The sequence below is a fragment of the Haliotis cracherodii genome, unplaced genomic scaffold (assembly GCF_022045235.1).
Source record: "Haliotis cracherodii isolate W230 unplaced genomic scaffold, xgHalCrac1.p SCAF_1, whole genome shotgun sequence".
NCBI lineage: Eukaryota > Metazoa > Mollusca > Gastropoda > Lepetellida > Haliotidae > Haliotis > Haliotis cracherodii.
This window is the reverse complement of record NW_027266264.1, coordinates 1627576-1646010: the sequence shown is the minus strand read 5'-3', so window position 1 is coordinate 1646010 and position 18435 is coordinate 1627576. Positions and strand designations below refer to the sequence as shown.

The 18435-nt window shown below is 43.6% G+C and overlaps 2 protein-coding genes across 2 annotated transcripts; one reads left to right on the top strand and one right to left on the bottom strand.

Annotated features, from left to right (window-relative positions):
- The first annotated feature begins 30 nt into the window (after nt 1–30).
- Nucleotides 31–5461, top strand: LOC139456819 (conserved oligomeric Golgi complex subunit 8-like). Its single transcript, XM_071238395.1, has 3 exons — nt 31–64; nt 4146–4732; nt 5447–5461. Exons 1-3 carry the CDS (start codon nt 31–33, stop codon nt 5459–5461), a joined length of 636 nt encoding a protein of 211 aa, XP_071094496.1.
- A 4250-nt stretch (nt 5462–9711) lies between these two features.
- LOC139458750 (uncharacterized) lies at nt 9712–16222 on the bottom strand. Its single transcript, XM_071240166.1, has 4 exons — nt 15822–16222; nt 11398–11783; nt 11035–11142; nt 9712–10343 (listed from the first exon to the last, which is right to left on the bottom strand). The coding sequence occupies exons 1-4, from the start codon at nt 15822–15824 to the stop codon at nt 10163–10165; spliced, it is 678 nt and encodes a 225-aa protein (XP_071096267.1). The 5' UTR covers nt 15825–16222; the 3' UTR covers nt 9712–10162.
- Between the last annotated feature and the right edge of the window lie 2213 nt (nt 16223–18435).

Genomic DNA, 18435 nt, shown 5'->3' with positions numbered 1-18435 from the left:
CAGAACAGAGACAGAAAATACACTGACACAATGGTGTTTCTGACAGTGAATATAGATTGTTGTCGTAAGTCTAGACTAGGCATATGATCAATGACGTATACAAAACAAAGACATTTCTTCGTACTTCTAATTCACAATGATATGTATAGATGAAGTAAAATACATTTTCACGATGTCAATTATTAATGTATCATATATGTATGTGTCTTTGTGTGTGATTTATAAGCAATACATACATTTATAACTTCACCCTGTGGCGAAAAATACCACTTAGGTCCTCGTCACCCGGTGGCGAACATTACCACTAAGGTCCACGTCACCTGGTGGCGAACAATACCACTTAGGGCCTCGTCACCCTGTAGTGAACAATACCACTTAGGTCCTCGTCACCCGGTGGCGAAAAATAGCACTTACGTCCTCGTCACCCTTTGGCAAACAATACTACATAGATCCTCTTCACCCGGTGGCGAAAAATTCCACTTAGGTCCACGTCAGCCGGTGGCGAACAATACCACTTAGGTCCACGTCCCCTTGTGGTGAACAATACCACATACGTCCTCGTCATGTAGTGGCGAAAAATACCACTTAGGTCCACGTCACCTGATGGTGAACAATACCACTTAGGTCCTCGTCACCCGGTGGCGAAAATACTACTTTGATAACCGTCACCCTGTGGCGAACAATACCACTTAGGTCCTCGTCACCCGGTGGCGAACAATACCACTTAGGTCCTCTTACCCCTGCGGCGAAAAATACCACTTAGGTCCTCTTCTTGTGATGGCGAACAATACCACTTAGGTCCTCGTCACCCTGTGGCGAACAATACCACTTAGGTCATCGTCACCTGGTTGCGAAAAATACATTTAGGTCCTCGTCACCTAGTGGCGAACAATACCACTTAGGTCCTCGTCACCCTGTGGCGAACAATACCACTTAGGTCATCGTCACCTGGTGGCGAACAATACCACGTTGGTCCTCTTACCCCTGCGGCGAACAATACCACTTAGGTCCTCGTCTCCTAGTGGCGAACAATACCACTTAGGTCATCGTCACCTGGTGGCGAACAATACCACTTTGGTCCTCGTCTTCCTGTGGCGAACAATACCACTTAGGTCATCGTCACCTGGTGGCGAACAATACCACTTAGGTCCTCGTCTCCCTGTGGCGAACAATACCACTTAGGTCATCGTCACCTGGTGGCGAACAATACCACTTTGGTCCTCGTCTCCCTGTGGCGAACAATACCACTTAGGTCCTCGTTAGCCTGTGGCGAACAATACCACTTAAGTCCTCGTCACCTGGTGTCGAACAATACCACTTAGGTCATCGTCACCTGGTGGCGAACAATACCACTTTGGTCCTCGTCTTCCTGTGGCGAACAATACCACTTAGGTCATCGTCACCTGGTGGCGAACAATACCACTTAGGTCCTCGTCTCCCTATGGCGAACAATACCACTTAGGTCATCGTCACCTGGTGGCGAACAATACCACTTTGGTCCTCGTCTCCCTGTGGCGAACAATACCACTTAGGTCCTCGTTAGCCTGTGGCGAACAATACCACTTAAGTCCTCGTCACCTGGTGTCGAACAATACCACTTAGGTCCTCGTCACCCGGTGGCGACCAACACAACTTAGGTCCTCATCACCCTGTGGCGAACAATGCTACTTAGGTCCTCTTCACCCTGTGGTGATCAATACCACTTAGGTCCTCTTCACCCGGTGGCGAACAATACCACTTAGGTCCTCGTCACCCGGTGGCGAACAGAGTGAGTGAGTTAATATTTAAGTCACATCGGCAATATTTCAGCCATATCGTGACTATCAAGGGTTACTTTTTTATAAATACAATTAAACTTATATAAAAACCTGCCAACGAAGGACTGTAAAAAGTACTAGACTTATCACAGAAAAAGATTTTAAAAGCAGTATGGGATCATAAAAAAGGATAACACGTATACATAGCAATAACATGATAAAAACGGGCTATAGATCGCCAGGCCCTGAAGGTAGATCACCATACTGGGGACCATCGGGACTTACGGTACCTTAGCTATCTGCATGGACCCCAGCAGGATTTACATCATCCCTTCAAGTGTTGGCGATTATTGTCAGAGTTAGCCTAACATCTTAAAATGACACATATTCCACGATTAAAAACACGGTAGTTCTAAATTTACCTTGAAAGAAGTGGAACTTATGTACCCTCTCAGGAGGACAATAATTTTACAGTACTTTAACCCCCCTCGAGGATACAGCCACTAACATTCCCAGTTGCTAATTTAATATACCAATCATAAAACATTTATATTTCACAAAACACAATCAAAACTTTGCAAACAACTCTATTTCCTTTAAAAAAACAATGATTAAACGAGAATTGATACTGCTAAAAAGATCCTTAATAGATGACGATTTGAAATATTTATCCCTTGTGATGGAAAAATCAAAGCAATCAAGCAGGACATGCTTGACTGATTCTCTCATCACAAGGGATGCAAAATAGAGGATCCTCACCTTTCAATAAATATTCGTGGGTATATCTGCTGTGGCCAATACGACATCGTCGTATAATGACCTCTTCAAATCTGGACTGACAGCCCAAGTAGGTGTAACCGATAGTTGGTTTAATTTCATGTAATTTATTGATACCTACTTGGGTGTCCCACTTCTTCTGCATGAGATCCCTGATGTAACATCTAATAACAGGCCTATAATCAGTGTATGGGATAAGAAGTGGTGTCACAGATTTGTTGAGTGCTGCCTTTGCAGCAGCATCGGCCATTGTGTTACCAATAAAACCAACATGGCTTGGTAATAAAACAAAAGACGATGTCATATTGGCCAGTAGCAAGATCATTATGTAATTCTATTATTTCAAGTAAAAGTGGATGATCACAGGAAATATTCTTAATGGCCTGAAGACAGGAAAGGGAATCAGAAAATATGATGAACTGTTTATGTTTAGATTGTGAATGTATATATTGGAGAGCTGTTAAAATTGCCTTAGATTCTGCAGTAAAAATTGAACTGGTGTCTGGTATTCTTGATGATATGGTGTTGGATCCAATGACAGTGGCACTAGCAACTGCACCACCGTCCTTGGATCCATCGGTGAAAATAGATTTGTAAGTGTTATAGGTGCCTCTTAGTTCATTATAATTTTGTTGATAAAGTAACTGATTTGTATCTGATTTCTTTAGGTTGGTTAACGTCAGATCGACCTGTGGCTTTATAAACTGCCACGGAGGAGAAGACAAAATCTGAGTAGGAGATATAACTGTAAGGTTAATGATAGCATCAGAAATGGCAGGTTTTATTTTTATTCCAAGTGGAGGAATAAGCGCTGTTTTTTCCCCATATAAATCATCATAAGATGGCTGAAAAACACATTCAAATGCAGGATTAGTTGGATTGGAATAAAGTTTTGTAACATATTGCAACGCTAATTTTAAGCGACGGTGTTTCAGGGGTGGCTCGTCAGCCTCCACGTACAGACTACTAATGGGAGAAGTTCTGAAGGCACCAAGGCAAAGCCTCAGACCTTGATGAGAACAATAAGTATTCGGAGATATCAAACCCCGCCCCGGGATCTTTTAAACCGATTGCCTTCCATGGCCAAACGACGACCGCTACTTCAACACCGACTACTACTCCAACATCGACAACTACTCCAACATCGACTACAACTCCAACACCGACTACTACTCCAACACCGACAACTACTCCAACACCGACCACTACTGCAACACCGACTACTACTCCAACACCGACTACTACTCCAACACCGACCACTACTGCAACACCTACTACTACTCCAACACCGACCACTACTGCAACACCGACCACTACTGCAACACCGACTACTACTCCAACACCGACTACTACTCCAACACCGACAACTACTCCAACATCGACTACAACTCCAACACCGACTACTACTCCAAAAACGACAACTACTCCAACACCGACCACTACTGCAACACCTACTACTACTCCAACACCGACCACTACTGCAACACCGACCACTACTGCAACACCGACTACTACTCCAACACCGACTACGTACTCCAACACCGACAACTACTCCAACATCGACTACAACTCCAACACCGACTACTACTCCAACACCGACAACTACTCCAGCACCGACCACTACTGCAACACCGACTACTACTCCAACACCGACTACTACTCCGACACCAACCACTACTGCAACACTTACTACTACTCCAACACCGACCACTACTGCAACACCGACCACTACTGCAACACCGACTACTACTCCAACACCGACTACGTACTCCAACACCGACCACTACTCCAACATCGACTACAACTCCAACACCGACTACTACTCCAACACCGACAACTACTCCAACACCGACCACTACTGCAACACCGACTACTACTGCAACACCGACTACTACTCCAACACCGACCACTACTGCAACACTTACTACTACTCCAACACCAACCACTACTCCAAAAACGACAACTACTGCAACACCGACTACAACTCCAACACCGACCACTACTCCAACACCGACCACTACTGCAACACCGATTACTACTGTTACACCGACTACTACTCCAACACCGACAACTACTCCAACACCTACTACTACTGTTACACCGACAACTACTGCAACACCGACTACTACTGTTACACCGACTACTACTCCAACACCGACCACTACTGCAACACCGACTACTACTCCAACACCGACTACGTACTCCAACACCGACAACTACTCCAACACCTACTACTACTCCAACACCGACCACTACTGCAACATCAACAACTTCTGCAACACTGACAACTACTCCAACACCGACTACTACTCCAACACCGACTACTACTCCAACACCGACTACTCCAACACCGCCGACCACTACTGGAACACCGACAACTTCTCCAACACCGACAACTACTGCAACATCGACTACAACTCCAACACCGACTACTACTGCAATACTGACAAATAATCCAACACCGACTACAACTGCAACACTGACTACTACTGTAACAGCGACTTCACAACCATCAACACCTGCATCCCCAGTGACATCGTTTAGCCTCAAAGAAAAGTTTGTCCCAGTGGTGATATCCGTCAGTGTTGTGGGGACATGTGCTCTTGTTGCTGTTGGTGTTGGTATTGGTTTCTGTGGGAGGAGAATCTTGATTCGGAGGAATTCATCATGCTGATGCGTCGATTCCAGTCATGACATAACCTGTTGACCTATATTAACCTTTGAAGGTTTGTTTGGTCCAGGAAGATTGTTATACCAAGAATTGGATTTGTGGTCGGGGAATTAGCTTAGTTAAAATAACTAAGAGCATCACCTAGTCTTGGCCAATCTTTATGCGCTTTGTCTAATCAATCATTTACATATCATAATAAAACATAACCACAATTAGAACCTAAGTCAATTACTATTTTCAGAGACTTATGAATTAACAGTTACAGCATAAATCTTACAACCAAATGTATACTCAACAACAAAAGTTCCTGTGACACCAATATTTTAGTGTGTTTTTTCAAACAAGTAAAGTTCGGTTTTCAATATTGTAGTACATGTATGGAATCAAGTCACAAAAACGCTACAGAAAAGCATGCAAAGTTTACTTTTATGCAAGCCCCATGGATTTCACTACCCAAGAATGAGTATAAAACATGTCTGTCAAAGGGATTCCATATGCACTACCACTCAAAAAAAAAATTACGTAATAATTCAACGAAATGCTACACCTGTCCGAAAATGAGCGTCTGCGAGCCTTTGGTATACTTGAAGCAGGATCGAGTCAACGTGATGTTGTAAGACAATTTAACGTCCACAGAAATACCATTTGGTGTTTATGGCAACGTTGTCAATAGACGAATGCTGTCAGAGACCATCCTCGGAGTGACAGGCCTATGCGTAACCAATAATCGACAAGACAACTGGATTCGAACAACACACCTACGAAATCGATTCCAGTCAGCAATAGTGAATGCAAGAAGCATCCCTGGCCTTCGACGAATATCTTCACAAACCGTACGTCGTCGCCTCAGATATGCAGGGATTGTCACCAGAAGACCCTCCAGACGTCCCATTTTGACAGGAAACCACCGTCAAGCACGTCTACAGTGGTGCAGACAGCGTCTACGCTGGACGGCCATGCAGTGGGGACAAGTTCTATTCAATGGCGAGTCTCGTTTTCACCTCAGCCACAGCGATGGACGGATTCGAGTGTACCGACGTAGAGGTGAACGTTACGTCAATCGTTGTGTCATGGAAGAAGATCGGTTCGAGGGCGGCAGCGTTATGGTATGGGGTGGGATTACAGCAAGACAGAGGGGACCCGTTTGATAGTGGTAGAGGGAAATCTCAATGGACAGCGCTACCGCGACGAGATCATCGGCCCTGTTGTTCAACCGTTTTTGCGTCGTTATGTCCAAGGCATTACGTATACCTTTCAACATGACAACGCCCTTATATTGCTCGACTTGTTCAGGATCTCATCAACAAAACAACGTAAATGTCATCCCCTGGCCGGCTCGCTCCCCTGATCTCTCACCAATCGAGATCATGTGGGATGAGATGGATCGGCGCCTTCGACGTCAACCACATGTTCCACGGACACTCCAGGAACTTCGAAACATGTTCCAGCAGATATCGACAGATATCCCACAGGACGTTGTGCGACGCCTGGTCCATTCCATGAGACGAAGATGTGTTGTTTGCATCGCAACCAGAGATGGACACACACGACATTTTGGCATGTTCATGTTTTTTTAATGAAATTACGCATTTTCTGAAGTCAGTATGGCAAATTAAACCATTTGAACACTAACAGGATTCTTTTATCTGTTGCAAACCGAAATATTTTCAGATTTGGTAAAAAACACAACTTTGCACTAAATCTTATTCAATGTCACAGGAACTTTTGTTGTTCAGTATGTTATACACTGAACAATTGTATTTCTAGACAATAACGTGAAGATACTTACATTTGGAAACGTAATGAAATGCTTTACTTTAATTCAATATAACAGAATATAACATAAACCGAATAATAATACTAATAATAATAATAATAATAATAATAATAATAATAATAATAATGAATTTAATGAGACTGTCCAACACATTGTCAGTGGATGCCAAGCTGTGGCACATACACAGTATCTTAAGCGAAATGATGGAGTGGCTCGGTCATTTTAATTGCCGTCTTCGCCATGCTTGTGGTTTTGACACAGAGGTCCATCCATGGTATGACCCGGAATATGTACAGGGCGTCATGGAAAATGATACATACAAAAGTCTTATGAATAGGCCCGTTTACAGCCTCAGTCGTATCCAGGCCAACAAACCTGATCTTGTCCTTTTTGATAAATCCAATGAAATCATTTATATCATTGAATTTTCTGTCCCTTTTGACAGTTATCTGATTGACAAGATTGAGGAAAAAGATGGCAAATATGCAGACCTCGCTTTCGAAATGTCACGCTTGAATCCCAAGTCACCAAGTTGTCCGACACCCCATTGTTCTTGGTGCCTTAGGTTTGGTACCTCCCAATCTGTTGACAGACATTGGGAGACTACCTGGGTTTTCTACCAGGAATACAGCCTTTCTGATAATCTGGGTAATGCAGAAGGTTGCAGTGTTTGGGAGTCTTCACATTCTCCGAAAAGTTCTAGGTGGTTTTGACGAGGCAGCGCTTCTTGGGAGAAGTCCCATTCGCTGTCTGGGCTGCTTGAAGAGGGGGGAAGAGCCCTGAGCTGATGATGAGCCTAACCAGGCTGACTGTGCCAGGATAACCCAAACCCTCTTTGCAGCATTTTTTATTTTTATCTGTACTTAAAAATAATATTATTGATAATTCACCACAACGACACAGTGCCTTAAAGTGGCATTCGCGTTTCTCGAACAACTAGTTACTCGATTTGTCTATGCCGATATTACAAGAGTTAACCCCATGACACACAATATTAGTTTCACTGTGGAAATACCAGGCGGTAGGTCGTAGTCCAAATGCTCCAGTGAAGTGGGTAGTGTATATGGTGACGTGGTAGATGTTCCATTTATACGACACTCTTCTCCTTTTGCACTAAAACCGCTCTTTACGACTAAGAACATTGAAACGTCGGCAAACAGGTCCTTCGGTGCAGTTCTTTTCATGGCAACATTCTCAAAGCAGCCGACGATGTAGCCTCGCTCAGCGGATCACATCAACGTCCAAAACAAACTATATGTCATGTGTTTGACAGTTTACGCACGATCTTAACCATGCCTGTATTCTGAATCATGCTACATTTTTATTGAATGTTGTATCTCTACCAGCTCCGCCTTGAAATCATATGCGGATTATTAATACAGGGGAATCTCGTTTATTCGACATTCCGGGAACATGCAAATACTCGAATTATCGAGTTACTGAATTAGCAGTGTAGTGATATGAGACTATATTGATGACAGAAATTTGCTGGTTGCACAAAGTCACGTCGTCTCAGAAGACAACGTATAAACAGCGTTCGAGTAAGCGAGGTTTCGCAAATCTGAAGGGGGTAATTAGGACGGATGAGTAGCTATGCATGTACCTATGGATGTACTGAAACAAGCAAACAGATAAACTGTGCCAAATGTCGGATGTGGGTCGCCGACGTCGAGGATAGAACAAGCGTATGAATGTTGCCATACGCCCAAGGCGCGAGCCGCCCTATGTAACCCATCGAGACGAACCGGTTAAGCGTAGCACGGGCAACGAGCCACACAGTCCAGGCAGCCTGACACACAACCAGGCAGGCTAGCCAGGCACTTCAGTCAGGTGGCATGGCAAGGGGTCTCCAAGTGGAGTAAGGGGTCTGTCTGTGGAGTAGGGGTGTATGGCTGTGTAGTAAGGGGGTATGTCTGTGGAGTAAGGGCGTCTGTTTGTGGAGTAAGGGGGTATGTCTGTGGAGTAAGGGCGTCTGGTGTGGAGTAAGGGGGTCTGTTTGTGGAGTAAGGGCGTCTTTCTGTGGAGTAAGGGCGTCTGTTTGTGGAGTAAGAGCGTCTGTCTGTTGAGTAAGGACGTCTGTCTGTGGAGTAAGGGTGACTGTTTGTGGAGTAAGGGTGTCTGTTTGTGGAGTAAGGGCGTCTGTTTGTGGAGTAAGGTGTCTGTTTGTGGAGTAAGGGTATATGGCTGTGGAGTTAGGGGGTATGTCTGTGGAGTAAGGGGTATGTCTGGGGAGTAAGGGTGTCTGTTTGTGGAGTAAGGGGCCTGTCGGTTGAGTGAGGGTCTGTCTGTTGTGCATGGAGCCTGTCCGTTGAGTAAGGGATCTGTCCACTAATTTCAGTATAGGTTTACTTAGCATGCCTCTGTTTTGCCAGAAATGATGAAACCACACTGCGACATAGAACAGCGAGACTGTATTCGTTTAAACGAAAAGTTTATTGAAATCATTTAAATATACCCAATTGAACAGCACATATCCAAACAGACGACTCGCATTTCAATTTATGTTATCACACAATATGCCATCTTTCCATCTATACACAACGGTACAGTCGTACTACCATGGTAAAAACACTTGGAGATATCAACAGACAGGTTTATTACAAACAAATGAAATCACAATACATTAATGGGTTTAATCCATCAATCTGAGTCGATATGTACATGATATTTACAAGACCTGGAAATCTGTCTCCAAAGCAAGATGGACTTTCCAGTGCTTTCCAGGCAGAATGTATATACAACATACACAGTTTATGAGGTTACACGTGCACATTTTAATCCGGAAGTTACTGTTGGCATTGTCATTGCCCGGTAATTTATGAATCATCACTATGGAGTTACGTCCCTTTGTATATATGATCTGTTCTTTGGCGGAAGGTTTAACCTCCGCAATGGCGAATTCAGAGGGAAGGTCCAGGGGGTACGCTTTCCCCTTGACAAACAGTATGTTGTAGATCACCCCCACCAACTGGGAGGCGATTTTGATATTTTGAACCCCTCCCTTTTAAAAATGCTTGAACCGCCCTTGCTCTTGAGAGTGGAATATGGCGGGGTGTCACTGTGCGGGTATCTTCCGCCTATCACCGTCGATTGGTGTGAGACAACGAGTTCCATACCGCGAGTATGTGGGAACACTTTGTAACGTTTGTCTTCCTTGTACACTGTCTGCGAGCATGCGCACTAGCTAGTGGTGGGAGGGTTACTTCCGGTCGTTCCGATATTGAGACACTGACAGTGGGAGGGTACTTCATGTGCTATCAGCTGAGCCCCGACCCCCGGGGTCCACGCAAGGCTCCAGTGAGCCCGGGTCACCTGCTTACAGCGTGCCCGACCCCCTCCCCCACATGGTGCGTTCTCGTTCCTGAAAGGTGCAAACAACACGATGAACCAGCACTGTTACTGCCATTCTGATCAGTCAGAGTAGGATTAAAATTCGGTATCTAATTCTAAATGCCTCGGATCTAAATTAATATAAGAAGTATCAAATCTACTGTTAGACAACGTCACAGTAGGTTTATCTCCTGATTGTTTTATTGGTAAATTGGCAGAACCAGTGCCACCAGTGTGATACACGCCAACAGGCAGTCTGGTTACAAGTTCAACACATATCAATATCACATTGGCTAGGATATAATGTTAGATTTATATTACTATTAAATATCGTCTGAAAGTATTTATGTTACATGCCTGAATGCGAATAAAAAATATGCGTCAGGTACAGAATTAAATGGTAATGTAGCTAAGATTCAATCATAATTATAATAATAATGATAATAAATGTACATCATCATCATCATCAAAATAATAATAATACCCTGATTGAACATTCTTAATTATACAGTGCATTGTGCATTCTATAAAGATAAGTATCATTCGAAGCTCTGCTATCATCGCATCGCTTGGGAAATGACGTCCTCATCTCCATCTCTCACTCACACAGCTTGGGTCAGCCCAGGGTATGTGGAACAAACAGCCTGGCGATACAGTGCACTTGGTAATCGAGGATGTAATACTGCAGCTTCATTATCCCGCCGCTACATTAGACTACTTACGAGCATCTGCCAGTTGGGATGAACTGGAAGTTATTGTTGAAGTTGATGAGGGTGTGGTTCCTGCCCTGGAAATCAGTCACCGTCTCTATCACCTCGTAACCGATTTCACTGTCAACGTAAGACAAACAGTCTCAGCTAAACAATCACATCTAAAATCATATTAATATAATCTTAACTATGTTTAACCATAGACCAGTGTAGCTTCACAGCTTATAGGAGCGGTAGAGCATTTCCCATTTAGGTAAAATGTGTGAAGCCCATTTCTTGTGTACCTATCGTGATATTACTGTAAAATTGATAAAGAAGAAGTTCATCCCCACTCACTCGATCACTCACTCACTCACTCACTCAGTGGGTACGTACGTTAGACAACAGCCGCAGAGTCCGTCATTGATGTAGCTGACGTTGCCCGTCTTGAAGGGGGAGTTGGAGCTGAACGACCCCACAATCACCCGCCTCAGAGCGGTGAATGTCGGTCTGCGACTGCGTGACAGGATATGAGGTTCCGGCACCATACTCAGCAGGTCATCGTCTGACAGGAAGCGACCTGGGAGCATGCGCAGAACATCACTAGGCCGCTGCATAGAGCACATGTTGTTGAGGTTCATCATTGATTGGCTGAACGGTTGAAATGGTGACCTCATGACCTGCGGGCGCAGAGGTTGCCAGTTGTAGTACATGGAGGCTGCCCCGGGGACGTGTGCAGTGATGCAGAGTAGTGTGGCGAGGAACGAGCATTGTGGTGGCATCTGCAATTGAAATTGTACTCATTTAACACATAGTTGCTTCGAAGAGGGTGTGTTCAGTTCAGCGCCTTGCCAATGACGTGATCAACCTGACAAGTACTCTTCTATAAAAATGGTTATTCCCGGACATTCTAATAACGTGTAATAGTACACTAGATACAGTAACCCAGAAACTAGATACCAGTTATTTGTTTGTAAACTTATTTACATTTATTGTTTCACTATATGTCGAAATACAGAAGCAGCCACAAAGCAGCGGAGATAGTGTATGGGCTGGACAATGACTCTATGGTACCATTAACAGCAAACTGACGACCTCCTTTAAATACTTCTACTTTACTCTAGATCTACTACTTCAAAAGAGAATGAGTCGTTCAACAAGCAGTTTTCTTCAGTGCCGGTTGAATCCTCTGGAAGCTATGATTGGATGATTTTGTGTAAGATTTTGATGTTTATTAAATGTACATCCATCCAGTAATTAAAACTGACCTCGTTTAGAGTTGTCTTTTTTATAACATGATGACTTATGCTGAATATGACCACAGATATTTTCAAGCAAGTGGCATTTGGTGCGGAACTGGGGGTGGTGTGTGAGATTCCTGTACTCGGAAAAGAGCTGTCTAAGCTATTTTCATTATTTTGGTTATTATTGTTGCTCTAAGGCCAAACTGTGCACACACGTACAGGTAATGTCTGTTAGATGCTTAGTTATTTTTAAAAAAAATAAGGTTACCATAGAAGTCTATGGAAAAACATTTGGTTGTGTGTAACCTCTACCGACGTCAGTGGACAACATAAATCTCGGCCATTTAATCTATGGGCGTATATGCTCTATCTCGCCCTAGGCAGTTGCTGACAATAAGGGGCATTGTTGCCGACGTGATGTTGAGGGTGTGACAGTTGATGTGGCAGTAGTTCCTGACGTCCCACTGCCCGGAGGTAGCCCTACTGACACACTCGACCATCTCATAGCGTCATGTCGGTCAGCCGTGTGAGCCCAGGGACGCCCTGGCCTCGTAACACACTCGACCACCCTATAGGGTCATATCGGTCAGCCATGTAAGCCTAGAGTTGTTATGGCCTTGTAACACACTCGACCACCCTATAGGGTCATATCGGTCAGCCATGTAAGCCTAGAGTTGCTATGGCCTTGTAACACACTCGATATAGCGTCATATCGGTCAGCCATGTAAGCCTAGAGTTGCTATGGCCTTGTAACACACTCGATATAGCGTCATATCGGTCAGCCATGTAAGCCTAGAGTTGCTATGGCCTTGTAACACACTCGACCCCATAGGGTCATGTCGGTCAGCCGTGTAAGCCTAGAGTTGCTATGGCCTTGTAACACACTCGACCATCCCATAGGGTCATGTCGGTCAGCCGTGTAAGCCCAGAGCTGCTATGGCCTTGTAACACACTCGACCATCCCATAGGGTCATGTCGGTCAGCCGTGTAAGCCTAGAGCTGCTATGGCCCAGTAAGAGAATGGTTCCGCCTGGTTGTGCGGTGTGCATCTGTCAAGCCATCCGTCAAACAAAGCTACTCTCGGAAGCAAGTGGGCTTGATAATAAACTACATGCTGCCTCATGATGATTAGCAAGAAAATGCTTTGTCATCATGATGATGCAGGTTTACTTCGCGTGCAATTTAGCCACACATCCGTATGTGTGCATAAGCCTTTCTGGGTGAAGTCTACATCATTTAAAGGGACCTTCCCATGCCCCTTTACAGTCTGGTATAAAGTTTAACCGAGCAATATTCATAGTACAGATGTGAGTAAGTGAAGTATTGTTCTACGCCGTATTCGAGGCGGTGTGTCTCGTTGAGATCAGCAATGACCACCGGGCTATCAATGTTGGACGATATGTACAAGCCAGTACATACATGTAGCCACCATGCGGGCTAATATTATAAGCCACTACATTAACATAGCTATAATGCTGATTACAAGAAACTGTACATGCGAAATGCCGTTGCTTCAGGATGCAGTTACCAATGTCAGCTTTTTTATTCAAAAGATCATTTAAATTCAGACGAATAGCTAACAGCCGTAATCCCAGTACTATGGTCGCAATGTTTTCGCGGTGATTTTGACCGCTGTTTTTTTTTAGATAAATATCATTTTACACATATAATATGCACCGTTATATATGGTTCCGAAAAGACTCCAGGTTACCTTAAGTTACAGGGTATTAGAGTATGTACGACTAATATACAATAGTCACGATTCACTAATACACTTATCAGGATCCGGGTTAAAATAGGTCTTCAAAATCCCATGCTTATCTATGGGGCGAATATGCTTGTCTTTAGAGGTGACTAACGGTATCGGGTGGTCAGACGTGCTGACTTGGTTGCATGTCATCGTATCCCAATTGTGCAGATCGATACTCATGATGTCAATCACTAGATTGTCTGGTCCAGACTCGATTATTTACAGACCGCCGTCATATAGCTGGATTATTGCTGGGTGCAGCGTCAAAGAACAAACAAACAAACCATTTCACCTCACCTCGCACCTAACAACAAACAAACATATCAGGAAATACGAGTGATAGTGCGATAGTGTCGTATGAACACGATAGAGAGCTGTTTATGACAGAGTTAAAGTTTTCGCACAACTAAGTTTAGTTAAGAAGTTGAGGTGATGTGGATTGCATTTCGTTCAAAAGAAGTTGAAAGTGCACGTGACATCGTCAAGCATTAGCATTTGTTTGAAGTGTTCGTGTCATTCTAAGAAACACGTTTTGATAAATCTAGAAAATAAAGCTGCTCAGGTTTCAAGAAGAAAGAGATTTGTCAACTACAGGTTTGTAAACTGTCGGCGGACGTGTTGTTATACGCGGCTTCGGAGAGGCTTGGATTACGCTTCAGGACGGCTGGTGGTACAACAGAAATTAGCAGCCACTGGCAGTTGATGGTGGAAGACGTTGGGTATAACTGTGGTTATGAACACCTATATCTGAACAATTCATGAAGTGGGTGAGAACAGTGTTGTGGGGTTCACCATATGAGCAATCTATGGTTAGAAACATTGTCATTTATCCGCGCAGGAACTACACCAAGACAGTCAGGGCAAAGCAAGGGTCTGGTCACTTTATCTTGCTCTGTTTAGAAGTGCCCAAGTTAATATTACACAGTTATATTCGGACATGACTTTGTACCTTTGCGATTTCGTCACGTCTCTTAAATATACAAACATTTTCCTCCAGGGAAATATGGAATTTCATAAATGACAAGCGAGAACACCCTAGACGTGTTCCGGTTGTGGTTATATATTACAAAATGATGGACGTAAACTTGTCACCTGTCTCCGTATCAAGAAGAAACTATTAATCTGGCCATAAAGAGACGGAACTGTTTCTATAAATGCTGCACCAGGGCTGGGTACGAAGTAAAGGTAGCCCTGGTCGAGGAACAAAGTAACTTAACATATGTGACCATCAGATAGGTGACGCACGTCCACAGACAGCTGTAGCGGAGTGACGTCCGTGTTATCGTTTGTCTAAGTACGACACAGGATAACATGGCCGTAATAACAGACGGATAACACACGCCGGGATTGTAGGGATCAGTTAATGCCAATTATTCTGTCGAGCCTGAAATTTGGCGCGCAGTTCATTGCAATGTGCAATGGATCTGATATGGAAACAGATGAAACAGTAAAATTATGAGTTGTTTTTTACAGAATGAAGACACGTGACGGAAGGCAATAACAACCACATTATTTCCTGCTACGTGTATCTGCAACTGGAAGTGGAACTGTTGTCGTTTGACGCTTATTGGAAATACGTACCCAAACACTTACTAATCACAGTCTAACAATGTCTATATCTGAAACTCGCGACACACCATGTATGCCATGTCTTAGGGGACACATGCCACTTCAAGGTTAGGATTACAACGACCACACTCAGGCAATTTGGAAAATTTTAAATGGTTAAATGCATTATAAGAATGAAATAAATCAATCAGATCTACAGTTATATGTCAAAGAAATACCTCCACCGACACAAAACCGACACACCATCGACTACATACCATTGTCCCAGTACTCTTGACTTGTATGTCCCTGGACCTGAGGTTCAGTCTCTTTATAGCGAGTGTCTTGTATGTCCCTGGACCTGAGGTTCAGTCTCTTTATAGAGAGTGTCTTGTCTGGAAGAACCTTCTATTGGCTTGACGATGTACTGATTGAAAACGTTTTATTCCGGGGTGTAAGGCAGGAACGTCCTTGTTACCTCAGAGTATATTCCGCTTAATAAAATCAGCTGACGCAAATCGCATGTTTATCCGTCAACAAAAAATCGCCATACTTCCCCTGTAATGAAAAAGCCTTCTTTAGATGGTTAGGGTTACTCTCGTCAGTTCCGCTGTCTGTTCGGCAACTGTTCCCAAAGGCTCGGCTTGTTTCTTATGTACATTGTGTTCCGCCTACTCCGTGTTACCTGTCACAGGTGTGATTAGCGGAGACAAGGACACATCAATTCAGGGCCTTCTCGCACCGCGGAGGGATATGAGATAACTCGGCACTCTGTTCGCTGATAGGTCGTAAAGCCATTGGCTGTAGAAATTACATCATCCTGAGATTCAATGATATTTTTGTGGCAGGTCGTTTGACGTGTAAGGTTTTTTTCATATATCGTGTTATACGTCATAGGTCTACCTAAACTGTTATATCGCGTAAACCATTATTCAATAACTGCCGTTTACATATGGCATTAAGATGACAATATAGGAGATCAAGATTGTTCTAATTGCCACTTCAACACGAACTTATATTATACGATGTTTTGAAACAACAGAACGCTTTTGACCAAATCATGACTTTGAGTACGGGAACATGAAACTGGTAATTGTGGACATGGGAAGATACTTGCACATTGACATATTCGTCCTAAAGGACCTGGCAAAAGAAGAATAGACCAATGTTTGACGGTGGCTAAAAAAGAAACAATCAAGATATTGTTATTCGATGGCGATGGATCTGATACGGGTATCATAGTTCTGTTTTGGACCTTCATTTTGCACTGGGGGCACGGGCGGCCCAGTCGTCTAAGACGCCGCGATTCGCTGTGCCGAGATGCGTCCCTTGGGCACGCCAGAAACCTATGATTGTGGGTTCGAATCCCGGTTCGCCCCGATGATGTTTCTAGGTTTGTCAGCACCATACCCGTGCTCATGGGTTTCACCGAAGTGGTAAACGTCTGAGACCTGCATCACTTCGGGCTTTCCTCCCACATTAAGCTGACACGCCGCAATATGACTGGAATAATGTTAAAAACGGCGTCAAACCCAACTATCTCACTCACTCACTCACTCACTCATTTTGCACTGTTTCGGCGACTGTTTTGCTAACGTTTGTTATGTTGTGGTCTAGTCATATTTTCACGCGTATACTTTTTTGTCCGTCAGTTTGGTAGAGAGACACACAAACACTGTAGACTACAATACATAACGTTTGTAAACTGACACTATTTTTATTCAGTGCCGTGTAAGGCCGTAATCCTTTGGTTTTCAGGGTCCGCGTGTTGCGAGTTCAAATTTCAAAATCGCTTTTGATAAGTCCTTGTCTCCAACATGATCCACCCGTGTTCGTGGGTGGATCCAAATTACTAAATGCCGATCTGCATCACTTTGGGTTTTCCTTCCTTTGGCTGCCTTAAACATCAACTTACACGATCATTAGTCAATGTTATATTTATTTTTATTAAGTATATTAATGTTTAACGTTATTATCAACGAATTCCGGATGTCTCGAGGATACTGTTCGTAACAAGGGTAAGCATGTCCTGCTCAACCGATAGCAGTAGGAGTACGATAGTGGCGGAGGGAGATGAATGAGAAGTAGGGAAGCCGTATGAGAGATGATGAGAGCGTGAGCAAGCTGTGTGGGAAGTGTGGGGTAACGAGTGTAAGACCGTGGAATATTGAGGAAATTGTTTGAATCTTATTATATTATTATGTGTATAAATCAACCAAGTCACCCGATCCATGACGACTCAGTGGTGTCTGTTGTTGATAACTTTTCAGGTAAATCAAGAAGGCTTTTTCTATGACTATTTCAAAGAATTAAACTGCACATTTGTTTTGACTGTATTCTCGGATGAACCCTAATATTCACTTTAGGTGTGTTTCATTTTTGGGACATGTTTGCTCACAATATTTCGGCCCAGGGGGCATACATGTTCGCAATGGTTCATCTTGGTGACATACATGTTCGCTGTGGTTCACCTTTGTGACATACATGTTCGCAATGGTTCATCTTGGTGACATACATGTTCACAATGGTTCATCTTGGTGACATACATGTTACTAATGGTTCATCTTGGTGACATACATGTTCGCAGTGGTTCACCTTTGTGACATACATGTTACTAATGGTTCATCTTGGTGACATACATGTTCACAATGGTTCATCTTAGTGACATACATGTTACTAACGGTTCATCTTGGTGACATACATGTTAGTAATGGTTCATCTTGTTGACATATATGTTACTAATGGTTCATCTTGGTGACCTACATGTAACTAATGGTTCATCTTGGTGACATACATGTTCACAGTGGTTCTTCTTGATGACATACATGTAACTAATGGTTCATCTTGGTGACATACATGTTACTAATGGTTCATCTTGTTCACCTACATGTA

Excerpts from the sequence above, each read along its gene's own strand:
- LOC139456819 (XM_071238395.1), top strand. The coding sequence starts at position 31 with ATGGTGTTTCTGACAGTGAATATAGATTGTTGTC. Across the intron at positions 65-4,145 it reads AGTGAATATAGATTGTTGTC|CACCGACCACTACTGCAACA; the intron begins GTAAGTCTAGAC and ends CAACTACTCCAG.
- LOC139458750 (XM_071240166.1), bottom strand. Across the intron at positions 11,143-11,397 it reads CTCTGCGGCTGTTGTCTAAC|TGAAATCGGTTACGAGGTGA; the intron begins GTACGTACCCAC and ends TTACGTTGACAG. Across the intron at positions 10,344-11,034 it reads ATCCCAACTGGCAGATGCTC|GAACGAGAACGCACCATGTG; the intron begins GTAAGTAGTCTA and ends TGCACCTTTCAG.